A 13,568-nucleotide genomic window follows, 5' to 3' on the forward strand; every position below is an offset into this window, starting at 1 on the left:
GGCGGTCGAGGCTGGTTCCTGGGAAAAGGAGGGGGCAGCCGGGGAGGGATGGCAGGAGGATTGTCGGACCTGGAGCTCAGCTGAAACATAGACACAAACATCAGGACTATCAAAACAAGATTCATGTGTCACTAAACATGTCACCTTTCTTTGCACAGTGCAGGTCAGGATATAATCCAGAGCTCTAGATCTCAACATAGGGGCTGTGACCCCACAAGGGGTCATAAGATACACTGTCCCAAGATATTAACAGATGTACCCCTGTACAAATGTCTACTTTTTATCAAGTTTCATTCTAACCAGGTTTACAGCACACACGTCTAGACCTGTCCTTTACTCATTAAGCCCCCTGTGGACAAATGACCTATATATTTTAAATTCCAACACACAAACCTAAAGTAAACACTGTACTCCACAGTACTTTAGGACAGGTTTACAGTACATGTTAATTTTGGTACTGAATTTGGCCCTACCACAAATTCTGGTTTGCTGAACACAATGGAACGGAGGTTAGTTGTTGTAATTATGGGTGTAACTGTAAAGAACTGATGCCCAGCTCTTACTTTAGCATCAGGCAAGGTCTCTTTCCTCCGTGGCGGTAGAGGCGGTGGCTTCAGCAGATCCTCTCCGAGCTGGTGGAGGCTGCCGCAAGAGACAGACTGAAACTCTGGGGAAAAAACAGAGAAAGCACTGTGTATAAGACGTCAAAACACAGCCTGTTCAACATTTACAGCTTGCAGACAACAAATTACTGTTAAGTAAGTCTGGGCCTCATAATATTGATGGACAGACTGCGGTAAAACAGAAAGCAATCAGGAACACGCTACAAAAATAAACTCCACACTCACTTGATGGCGGCAGAAGAACCGGAGCAAATATGGAGTTACTACCTGTAAGATTCAAACACAGAAGATAAAGATCTAATCTCACAAGAAAATGTACCGTTAATTGTACCGTGAAAGATGAAAATCAGTGGCTTTGAAATAATTCTGTCCATTAAACCACATTTACATCTTATTAAGCCATAAAAGGCCCCAACAATGCATTAAAACCCCCACTAAAATACAGCTGGGGTAAAGAACTATGCATGTGCAGTCCTCTAATACTGAGTTAAAAGTCATGTAATACTTTGATATCTGCAGGTTTCTGGAGAGATACTAAGAAACTAATGAAGTTTCCCAGTCGTGAATACACATGTAAAAACATTCCCTGACATTTCGAACACTTCGAGCATCAGCTGAGCTCACCGCCATAGGAGCTGCTGAGGTCGTGATCCATGAAGACTGAACTGAGGTCGGAGCAGGCGGACTGTGGCGGGGTCGGCGTGTTCGGAGAGGTGGGCACAGAGGCCGACGCTGGCGTCTCTGGCTCGGTCTCAGCGATGCTCCGGAAGGTGATCTTATGTGGGGGCTCCCTCTCCAAGGGGACGGGGTGGCCCTTCATAGTGCCAGAGGTAGATGTTCGCACAGGCCGGATCCCTGGAGATTTCAGGTTGTACAAGGTCTTCCTGGGCTGTGGGAGAAGAAAGAAATGTAACACCAGTACAATGAGAAAGAACTTGGCATCCACTGAAAACCTACAGGATTCAAATGTCTCTTTACCTCTAAATACCTGGTCTACAATTTTAAAAAAGTTTTCTGCTTCCAAATTGAAATGTGCTAATTTTTTATGGATTCTGAGGTAATGAACCCAAATACGACCTTTTAAAGAGCTGATTGGTTTTCAAGATATTTATTTTATGCAAACACTAAAAACTGACAAGATGACACCTTTTGACTTCAAGAGAATCTGAGCTGATGTACACAACACAGAGCTTGACGTCTTGAGCTGGGACCTTAGTTAAATGAAAAATGTGTGGCTTATGCTGCTTGAGATGCAGCAGCATCCTAACGTTTCACCTACGAAGCAAATTGTTTTTACTGTTATCTGCAGTAAACGTGTAGATGTGACTAAAACAAGAACTGGACTAAAGTGGCACCAAATGTTGCTGCAACAACATCCTCGCCCCAGTGACAACCCTCTGATCAAAACACTTACAAATCGGGGAGCCTGCCTGCAGTTCCGTGGCTCAATGTCCATAGACATTTTAAATAGGTAGTCTGAAAACTCCTTCTCACTCCTGTTGCCCATTGGGTTCAGGTTCTCAAAGAACCTCTGCAAGACAAAAAAAAAAAGAGGTTTGACATCACGATCTGTGTATTGTTGCACTGCTAAAAGCCCATGATGTGAGTGAGCGCTCACCCTGATGTCATGCTCCACCTTCAGACAGTATGGCTGGTTCTGATACTGCTGGATCTCTCCTGTGATCTCAGCCACTTTCCTCCTCTTGCTGAAGTTGATCAGTTCCTTGCCGTGACGCTTGAGGAAGTCCGGGTTACCTTCCTCTGTCTTCAGGATGTTGGTTAGATAGATACCTGGAAATAAAGAAAGTTCAGTAGTGGGCAAGAGACTGAACGTGTGGCACCTCAGTAATTTGTTGACCTTTGTCAGTGTAGTTCAAGTCACTGTGGAACCACTGAAAGGCACTAACATTTGAGTGTCATTGGAAAAATACAAAACCCTGATGGTTTTCTATTAAATAATGGTGACTCAAAATGGAGAGAATTCATAGTAGGTGGTTATACATAAATATTCCTCTCATACTTGGCTTGTAATGTGTCCACAGCAGAAGACTTACCAAAGAAAGGCACACAGGGTGGGTTTATTGACTTGAGCTTAGCCAAGTATTTCTTAAAATGGTCTTGGCTCAGTTCCACAGCTTCTTCCAGGATTTTCTTTTTCCTCTCTGGGATTGCCTGCGGGTAGAGGGGGCTCGGTTTTAGAGTGGACATTTGACAGGACCAAAATGAATGACAAAGTCAGCAGAGGGTTCTCTAAAAATAACTGCTGTGCCAGTGTATTTCTGCCTGAGATGCTGAAAGTCAGACCTCAACACTAAATGGACTACGTTTTTGCCTCTGTGTGCTCAGTGTCTCATGCTAATTGCCAAAGGTTTGAATGCACACATGCTAACATTGGCATGGTATTATGCAAACATTATTAGGACTGTATGAACCAGAGGTCCGTGTAGAGCTGAGCTTGACAAGCCGAGACTGTTCTCAAACAGCTACTGTATACAGAGAATAAACCCTTTAGCTTCAGGCTAAAACACTGACTGTTCTTTGGTCAAACATAACTTTTTCCCCCACAAGTTGCAAGGATCGAAATATAGCAGCATTATCTTTCGTTTTCTGGTATATAACAGGCAGCTTCAACACACACTCATGTGGCTCTGGAACTTGTGTCTCTTTCATTTATGAGCAGAGCTGTGTTTTGTTTCTTGGCTTAAAACTCACAGACGTAAAAAGGAGTAAAGTGCTGCTGTCTGTCAGAGCTCGACTCACCTCGAAGGTGTGGTCAAGCCTGTACACTGGGACAGAGTTGATGGCACTGACCACCTCCAGCACGCCGTTAAAGTTGTTCAGTTCCTGGAAAACCTGCAGAATCTCTATGACCCGTGATAACACTGCTACCCTCTCCTCCAGGTTCATCGTCTCCACAATGCACCTGAGAGCGACATACACAGTTAGACACATTTTCTCCAGCAAGGACTCTACAACCAATGTTGGCTTATCTTATGAGTGAAATATCTGAATCCTTAGACGCACTTTTCGAACCACAGTGTGAGGTTGGTGGTGTGGCGGATCATACGGAGCAAGTTTGGCGAGTTCTTCTCTTTGTCCTCTTTGGTCCAAACGCTGCCGACCAGTTCAGATGGCCGGACAGCTCTGTGAACGAAGCAGGGTTTTCATTTTTAGACAGGCAATATCAGAACAGTGAACATGTAAACAAACTGATTAGTACACATAGAATTAAACCGCTGATAGTCCAGTCACCAGCCTGCCTCCATTACATCTAAAGCTTCACTCACCTGTAGAGCTCAGACTCGAGCAGAGTCAGCTGACGGGCGATCTCTATGGGGTGAAGGGTCATGAGGTCAAAGGCGTCCACCTGTCCTGCTCTGCAGATGTGCCACTCGATGAGAGGAGGCGGGCTCTCAAAGGTGATGTTGTGACTGACGCCGTTGGACTGTGTCTGCAGCTTCCTCCTGATGATCTTATTGATGGACTCCACCCATTTTCTCATCGACTTGCCTAAAAAGTAAACCGTGCAAATGAAAAACACAAATCTGTTCTTCATTGTTTTTAGCCGAGCTCCGCTGGTATAAATAAACACAGGGACCGTAAGACACTGCATCAACAACGCCTCTAACACCACACCTACACTTACATTCAAATGCTCTTTAAGTCTGAGGCGTTTGTGATTTTGGCAAAGCAGCACCTAAAAATACTTCAACTTAACGGTACTGTACTGTTTGTAGGGGACCGACCTCGCAGCTGAATTTTGCTGGTGATGTACTCCTCTAACCGACTTCTTAGCTCGGGATCGTTCTCAAAGTCGTAGAAATGATGTTCAACCCACTGACGGAAAACGTTGAGAACCCTGCATCACAAAGACACAACACAGTATTAACATATTAATTAACAGTATTAACACCATACATATCATCTTCCACACACACACACACACCACACACTTTTAATTCTAAGTATCTTTTAGAAAATGGTAAAATGGTCTTATACTTGTATAGAGGTTTTCTATGCATTGCAGCACACGCAAAGCTCTTTCACACTATTTGGACCATTCACACATTCTCACACATCACATCCCCGGGAGCAACTGGGGGTTCAGTGTCTTGCTCAATCACATTTTGACATGTGGACTGGACAAGCTGGGAATCGGACCACTAATCTTCCGATTAGGAGACGACCCGCTCTGCCTCCTGAGCCACAGCCGCACACACTGAAAATATTTTCCATTTAATTGTAGGGTAATGAAACAGAAAAACGTTTTTTAAGCATTCTTTTTTAGGCATGTTTGACTTTATTGGACAATCGGCAGTGAGGAAGCAGACAAGGGAATAGTAGATTACTGAAAACTTTAAACACAGACATTTAACAGTGTTTGGCGGGTGCCCAGAGTGTATTTCTTACCCTGGTCAGTTAAAGAGTCTGTCTTTAAAAATAGAAACAGCAGAGATTTGTGCTTTAAAAGGGCCAAAGTCACGTCTGAAGGGGCGTGTTCACCCACTTTGAGGATCCTAGCATTAAAATAAAGGGCTGGAAAAAATGTCAGTGCTTATTTTAACAACAGACTACATGACAAGCTCCTTTTGCCCACGTTTATGCTTAAAAATATTAAGATACTTAATTAATGACTGTTCTGAAATGCATGTTTGTTGTCCAGCTCAGATACTTAAACACGATAACAAACCTTGCTGAAAAAGTTTTATCTTATTTAACTGTTTCTACAGCTCTTAGTTTCAAAGATTTTACAGCAGTCTGATACTGAGAGCTCTCATTTTAATGGTACTTATGAGACTATTCCTGACTTGTTCGCTCCTTATAAGGATACAAAGTCTAATACAAAAGTAATTCTGTGGCTCAGTAGGAACATTCAGCCCTTAACAGGACAGTGTAAAAGAGTCAAACAACAATAGAGGACAAAGAGATGTGAAATCTTTGGCGTTTTAGAGCCCCTTTTTAGGAAATAAAAGAGAGCAGTTCAAGATGCTGGAACAAGCTTCTCTAGAGTTTATCTACAATTTTAGAGACATCTCAGCTGCTCAAATACTGGAAACCAGTGGCCTAATTTCCTCAACATATTAGGGCCTAATTTGACTTTAATCTTCACAGACATTAGTCATTTAACACTTCAATTTAAGTTGACCACCTTAACCTGTTATGGGTCACTCAGGTAATAAATCAGCTCGTCCCACCAACTCTGTTTCTAATTAGTACATTTGTCTATGATGCATTTTTACTTTTCCCCAATTGAGAAGACAGCTCTGTCTCTCTAAGCCTCTGCACGAGGCACGAGGGGCGAGGGCAGCTCTGTCTCACACCGCAGCACCGTGCAGCACATGCAAAGTGGAGAGAATGTAATTACAGTATCATTAGGGTCGATGCTGACAATGCCCCTTGCACCAAGTCCTGTGTATGCAAGGGCGGAAAAACGAGCAATCTGGGGAAACATCTAGTTAAAAGTCCATCACATACAGACGGTTTTCAGTTGCCGAGCTCATAGTTCAGCTCTCGTTGTCCAGGTACTAGCAGCCTGGAGCGCATACATGGAGTTAACTAAATTATATAAACAAGAATTATTGATTAAAAGTAACCATTTGCCAGTATATTATGGGTTTCTTCATAAAATCAAATTGCCAGAGCGTTGTCTGAACTGTTGTCCAGATTCTCAGGTTCAGAGCACTCAGATCTAATGATGTCACACTTAGCTTCTCAAGAATGTTAACAGCACCCTACATATGAGAAAATTAAGCAATGTTAATTCTGTTCTTAATTTGTCTTTTTCCCCTCTTAAAAATAACAAAAAGAACCTATAAGTGTGTCATTAAAGTACTGGATTGATTATTTCAACAAAAATGTAATGATAAAACAGCTGAATCTTTTCATATCACATCTTTATGGAGAGCAGAATCGATTACTGTATCAATAAGTATTGTATCAATGAGCAGCATCAGTACTGACAAAATACTAACGATACCCATCCCTAACAAAGTCAGATGTCTTTTCCATTTGTGTGCACAGTGTTCCTTGAGCATTTTTGGAGAATAATATTCCTCATTTCCTTTTGTTTGTACAATTGTGCTGCTGCTTCTATATGACTGAGACAGGCTCTACTCTGCTGTCGTACCTGAGTTGGACCGGCTGTACATATTCCTTCCGGAACCTCTGGAGCTCGGCTGCCATCGGCTGATCACCGTTCCAGAGAGCCCGTCTGTCCTCCTCAGTTGGTTCTGGCTCAGGAATCTCAATTCTGAGTAAAATAATGATCAGAAATGTGATAAATCAAGACGTCAGGGCACCCACACCACTTTACTGATCTTGAATGTCCATGTGAAGAAGAGTATCCTCATGGCTCACATACAGATACATTAAAACAACTACAGGAATTAAGACACAGGTAAGAGGACAGCTGTTCTGACTAAAGCGTACCTGTCTATCAGCAGGGTGAGAAGCTCCTGTGGTTTGCAGAACGATCGGTACGTGGTCAGAAACGTGCGTACAAAGTTTGGATCTACAAACAGATGAAAAAGATGAGATCACACACACACACACACACACACACACACACACACACACACACACACACACACGCACACACACACACCACCACACAGGCAAGCAGCATCACAACGCATCTCTGCAAAATAAACCTCTGAGTTAGCCAATATAAGTGAAATAGTTTAAAGTCACTCTAATGCAGCTTACCAGCATACATGTGGTAGGTGAGCCTCTCTATGAGCTTGACCACGGTGCCGGCCTTTATAATGGGGATGCCTGTTTTGCTCTGCACTTTGTCCTCAAACACTATGTTCTCCTCAGAGTCCTGCACAGCAAAGCGGTAAACCTCCGGGGAGGGCAGTCTTAGAGGATGTGCCTGCTCCTCATGCTGCAGCACAGTGTCCAACATGCGATCCAAAGTGGAGCGGTACTGCAGAGTGACCAGTGCAGCCATCCACGCTGCCTTCTCCTCCGCAGTCCGCGCACAGAAAACAGCACAGTTTTCATCTTTGCCTATTAGTTCAAAAGCGTGCCGCAACTCTGCAGAGTCCTCTCGGTCCACTATGCGGATCTTCCTCAACACAAACTTCTCCTTCAGGCGATACTCTGCCCCACTGCCTGACCCCGGGAGCCGGGAGCTCTGATTGGCCTTACAACTGATCATCAAGCCGTCAAACAGGAAGTTGTGTCGCTCATGCTTGGCGCCTGCTCGTAGAAGCGGCCCCTCTAGGATGAACTCGCTGCAGCACTGACCGATGTCTTTCCCCTCCCAGCCGTCGATGCTTTTCTGGATCTCGTTCATGCGTTTGATGGCTAGTTGTTTGCTACGAACCTGCCTGCTGTACAGGCGGTACATGGGCTCACTGTGAGGGAGGAACAAAATACAGAGTCACAAAACTGAACAGCTCAGTGCACAGCCATTAAACACTAAACCACTAAAATATGTGCAATGCAGAGTCTGCACCAATGTAACTGCATTTATGATTTAACTCTAAACCAAAGGTATCTTTCTTCATCTGGTGAATGAGTAAACCTGGGTACTGATTATTACTCCAAAAAAAAACAAAAAAAAAACTAGCAGTGTAGCCGTACCCAGGTTTACGGCGAGGCTGGTGCTTGGCATAGATACGCTCCACGCTACACTGAAGGTTGAGCTGCGCAGTGATCGCCTGCTTCAGACATTCTCTGTCATCTTGGTCTTCACTATGCTCCTGCAGTTGCTGTAAAAAAACAAAAACAAACAGAACACACACAGTCCACATGTTGCTACAGTATACCACAAACTGTAAGACAGAAACCTATACACATTTTTCACAGCAGACATTTTAACATATAGCAGAACAACACACTGTAGCTATTCTTAGAAAATATTCAGAAACACATGGCTAATGGCTAACCAAGCATCAAACAGCCCACACCGTTTGTTCAAGGAGCAGCGGTGGCAAAAGCTTCTCTAACCAACATTTTGAATGATGCCAATGACTAGGGGCCTTCCTGTGTGCAGTCTGCAGGTTCTCCACCTGCTGGCCTCCTGCCACTGGCAAAACTAAATTAACCATAGGTCTAACTGAGTGTTTGTCACTGTGCGTCAGCCCTGAGACAGACTGGCGACCTGTCCGAGTGCACTCCCCTCTCATCTAATGTCAGCTGGGATCTGCTCCAGCCCCCCACAACCCACAACATAGACAGAAAACTAAAACCAATCATGTCTTTGTGCAGATACCAGGACATACCTGTAGTAGCTCAAAGTAGTGCATACAGTGGTATACTGGGACCATCATCAGCTGGGGGAGGACATACTGGACTGCTTCTTTGAAGCCTTCTGCAACTGACTAGAGACAGAAAGGCACATAAAAGCAGTTAGCCACAGATCAGTGAGAAGACATTATCAACACATTTACTGCTCATCAAAAATCTACGGCAGAATTCTGACCTTTGAAATGAATGTTGGATTTTTTTTTTTTTTAAACCAAAAAGCTAAAACAAATGTCTGTTGTCATCCAAGACAAAGTGCAACGAAAACACATATTTTAAACACAACTGACAAAGAAATTTATCTTTAGCTTTCATTTTCACTTCCTTTATAAATGAGGGCAAATAAGGCTGAATTAAATCAGACAAGAGGCTACAGGGTGACGAGTGATGTAAGGAGAGAGGGACAAGCTCAGTAAGGCTACAGGGTAACCGGAGAGGCGGCTGTCATAGTATCCATTTAAATCTCCTGTTCCCCCGGTAGACGACACAGAATCAATACGCTAGTACTCAACTCCACAGCAGTGGCCACGCTGTCTGCAATGGAGGGAAGAAGGCTGGGGAGGGGAGGGGAGGAAGGGGGTCTGGCTGCATGGAAAAGAAAGCCATCAGCTGCCTGATGCACAATGACCTAAGTTTAGATCATGTTATTGATATGTCAGCAAGCTGTATGCACGCATTAGGGCTGTGCATTTAGCTGTATAATACTCGTGATTATGACTTGGCCTCTATTATGAATTTACTTGCTTTCGAGACCGGTGCTGTGCATTTCAAGTGCCCGCATTTGTGCGACAAGCAAGTGCTTCCTATACACAAATGAACGAGTTGTTTCAAACATTTTCACTATACAAATAATAAGCTAGTGTAATACACTTTCTATTTAGTTATAAATCATGTTTATATGATTTTCTCCAATTTTTTTCAAAGTATTTATCTTAAAAACATGCTGGGAGCACATTTATCTGGTGCTTTATAATTATTATTGGTCAATTAGTTTTATTTTATATCGTGCATGCATTCATCTATCCAGCCGTCTTACCTCAGTGGGGGTGGGGGGGACTACAACCAGTAGCACGTTACTAGCACGTTTATAGTTTTCTTCAGGTTATTTATTTTTGCTGTGTTAACGCAATTAGTCAATTCATTGATTGAGAAGATTAAATCAATATTTTTCAAATAAAAACACCCAATATCCTATTATTCATCTCTGGGTTTTAGACTGTTGGTCAGACTAAATATGATTCTTTTTTTTTACATTTCTTCAACCACAGACTAAACAATTAATTGAGAAAATAATCTTCTGATTAATCAATGAATTTTTTAAAGATCACAATTATCTCATATTTACAGTTACTGTCACTGCTGTGATACACCACAGTGTAAAATCATTGTCACAGGTGTTTAACATCCAAATCAGAGTTGCCCTCGCTAAAAAAAAAAAAAAAAAAAAGGGTTTTTTTTGTGTGAAATACAATAAATGAGCCAATGTATCATATCACGGTCAAACCCTGCTGTAATTATTTAGTTCCAAATTCAGCATTGCTTGAGCTCCACGTCAAACTACAGTACATCAGCATTTGGAGTAATCTCATCTTAACATCTGATGTCAGAAGGTAAACTGGGGATAAAGGTTTGATAGGTAACGTTTCCTTTCATCGTGAGCTTCTGCCAGAGCATGAACCACTGTGGTAGCAGCCTAAATATAAACACACGGTGTGGTTAAGAATAAAGAACAGAATGACTATCAGAACAACATGTTCCCATCTCACAGTGGTACAGAGCCCCTTGAACCCATGCCAGTCTTTCGCCTTAATTCACAGCTTATTTTCAAGATAAAATGGGCCGGCCCCCCTCCTTCTCCTCCCCAAGAGAAAAACGGCCTGCATTGTGGCTGCCTGTTCTATTTTTAAAAGGCGATGTAATTTACCCACAATACCAGACGCTGCAGAGTGCAGGGGCTGAGTGCTCGACAGACACATCTATCTGACAGAGAGGGACAAAGTCAGGAAGCATGAAGCACATGGGATGAGACAAAAGCTGAAGAGGCAGAGCAGAGCAGAGCATGATGCCGCTGCCAGGTCCCATTACAGCAAACACTGCAACACGGATGCATTTATACCAGGTGCTTTAGAAACAAGTGTCCACATAACGGGTCAAGTTCCAAGAAGGTGGAGCGATGACGAGACAAACATCAAGCAGGTCAGACATGAAACACAAAGTGAGATACTCTAAAATAAGATTAGCCCACTGTGCAGAAACGGGGAGGCTGAAGAGACACTGTTACACCATCCGCCCCTGGGACCACTGATGATCGAAACACACACACACACACACACACACACACGCGCTGACAGTGTAATAGCAGAGAAAAGTGAATTTTGCAAAGCAACATAGTAAATACCACTTCTGACCGATCAGCATCTGGATTTCCACAGTAATCACCAGTAAACATATGTCACCAAATGTGTTTTAATATAAAAATGCATTCATAATGGACTGATTCCGTCTCCCCATACAGAGACTACAACCAACAGTGATTTGTCGCTACTCACTGGTAATGTCTGTCAGTCTCCGAGATGCTTGTTGAGGCTGTTGCAGACATCTGTGTCTGCATTTAAGCGTAGAATATAAAACTATGCAATAGGCTTTTAAATGATCGTTATCAATATGGTGCATAAATAAAGCTTTTTTTTTTTAACTCCTGTGCCCTTTCCCCCACTGTCATACAATGAGTATATGAAAATAAACTCTGGGTGTGGGTAATCACAGGACAGTGCCAGTGGTGTTGATCTAACTGGGGTCAGACTGGTGGTTCAAGAGTAAACACAGTGAGGCCTCAAGTTGAGGCAGAGCAGGGTTGCAGCTAGGTCAGTCAGCGGGACCGTTTACAGCGGTAGCCGAGAAGGAAGATATATACAGGATTCATATAAAATCTTAATAGCCACTTAACAAAATGGGACTTTGACTTTCAAATCCTTGAAAAGCGCAGCAGAAAATCACCATCACTTATTCTGTAAACACTGAGGTGAGTTTGCAGCTTCATGTGAACAGTCAGGCTTGTTGGTCTTTGGCCTGATAAAACACCAGAAAATATTTTGCCTTCAAAGGCTGCCAAACAGCACCCCACGGAGCATAATTCAATGCTATTCTTGTGAGGAATGTCCAAATAAAACAATGCAGCAGCAGTGAATAAACTGTACACAGGAGGTTGAATATGTCATGACATGCACTCAAACGATATTGGGAAAAATTCCACCAGGTTAACTTCAAAGTGAAACAGGAACAAAAAGTGAAACGCAGTTTGCTTGGTGTAAACACGTAAATTACCTAATTGTACCTTCATATTTTTTTTCTTTTCAGTTTTATGGCATTTTTGGATTTATAAGAGGGTTTACACTGGAGAATGGCAGGAAAGGTGCAAGTGGGAGATAGAATAGCTGCAGAATGTTAGACCCATACCAAAGCTATTAAATGCCATAAACTTTAACTGACCAAGTAACAATGAGAGACAGAGTTTAATAAATAATCATCTTTTTATAGTTTAATAGGATAAATGTTTATTATTTCCAATTATTCATCACTAACGTTAAGGTTTCTAGCTTCTAAGTCTACCTGTACCTTGAAGAACACAACTGACATATTCCAAAAATCACAAGCAGAATGTTTCTGTTTCGTTGTACATCTCAAACAAGGCCAGACCCAGATGTTACCACTGTTCCCATTTTCTATAGGCCCTCAGACCAAACTTTAAGGAGGCTGATGTAACCTTCTTACCTGGAAGTAGAGGCCTACGGTTGGTCGTGCCATCAGGTTGTTGAAGTGCTCGTGAAAATCCCTGCTGAGGATGTCCTGAGACAGGGTCTCATAGGGGTCAAACGCCTGCTCCTACACACAGACCCAGAATAATGTTGACACTGATAAATGATGAATACCATGGATGCTCAGATTCATGCAGTGTATCAGGTATTTGTTAGCACTATTTTTCATTTTTAAGTAGTTCAATGTTTCTCACAGAATTTATCCAAGAAGTCTTTAGCTCAGGAAATCTACTCTCAACTCTCCAAATGCAGGTTTTATGTTGTTTTTTTTTTATAGTGTCCAATAAATCTTTTTATAATCTGGGCATAACCAAGCACCTGAGTAACAGTTTACATCCCTTACTTACATTTCTTAGCAGTTCTGTGTTCATGGTTTTTTTATTTTAGTGAGAAATCAGAATAATTTAGCAACAGGTGATGTAGAACTGGTCGGTTTTAAGGTTGAGGAAGCTTCATACCTCTGCTAGATCTTCAAAGCAGCTGCCCACCAGCGGATGAGGGCTGCCATCAGCTGTCATCTCCACAGCATCCTCAATCAGTCCCAGCAGTTTCACCGTCAGCTCGTGGATGTCCAGGATGTTACTAAATATCACCTCCACATCCTAAAACAACACAACAGGTGTTGTTGGTAGAGGACTATATCATACTCTTTATATCCCTTCCTCTTTTTAATAATAAAAGACAATATTTCTGGCTCTGTTGCACCAATTTTGTTCCTTTTTTAAAAAAAGAGTCCACCATAAGTGCAATGCTAAATTGTTGACGTGCTCTGTTGTTGACTGAAGACTTTGTGTCCCCAGGATGTAAAAAAAAACTGTGTTTACATGAAGATGAAAAACAGATCCTATAATAGCATTAAATGGCACTGGCAATAATG

At 42.5% G+C, this 13,568-nt stretch overlaps 1 protein-coding gene across 1 annotated transcript in view; it reads right to left on the reverse strand.

Moving 5' to 3' along the window:
- Nucleotides 1-13,568, reverse strand: part of sos2 (son of sevenless homolog 2 (Drosophila)) — a 33,635-nt gene that overhangs the window by 973 nt on the left and 19,094 nt on the right. Inside the window, 18 exon segments of the mRNA XM_020622915.1 lie at nucleotides 2-80; nucleotides 564-667; nucleotides 849-890; nucleotides 1,248-1,512; nucleotides 2,038-2,154; nucleotides 2,242-2,414; nucleotides 2,678-2,795; nucleotides 3,384-3,546; nucleotides 3,648-3,767; nucleotides 3,911-4,133; nucleotides 4,370-4,482; nucleotides 6,751-6,873; nucleotides 7,053-7,134; nucleotides 7,329-7,984; nucleotides 8,214-8,341; nucleotides 8,855-8,953; nucleotides 12,648-12,758; nucleotides 13,150-13,293. Coding sequence (XP_020478571.1) covers nucleotides 2-80; nucleotides 564-667; nucleotides 849-890; nucleotides 1,248-1,512; nucleotides 2,038-2,154; nucleotides 2,242-2,414; nucleotides 2,678-2,795; nucleotides 3,384-3,546; nucleotides 3,648-3,767; nucleotides 3,911-4,133; nucleotides 4,370-4,482; nucleotides 6,751-6,873; nucleotides 7,053-7,134; nucleotides 7,329-7,984; nucleotides 8,214-8,341; nucleotides 8,855-8,953; nucleotides 12,648-12,758; nucleotides 13,150-13,293 — 2,860 coding nt within the window.

This window comes from Monopterus albus, unplaced genomic scaffold, assembly GCF_001952655.1.
Source record: "Monopterus albus unplaced genomic scaffold, M_albus_1.0 scaffold290.1, whole genome shotgun sequence".
Lineage (NCBI taxonomy): Eukaryota > Metazoa > Chordata > Actinopteri > Synbranchiformes > Synbranchidae > Monopterus > Monopterus albus.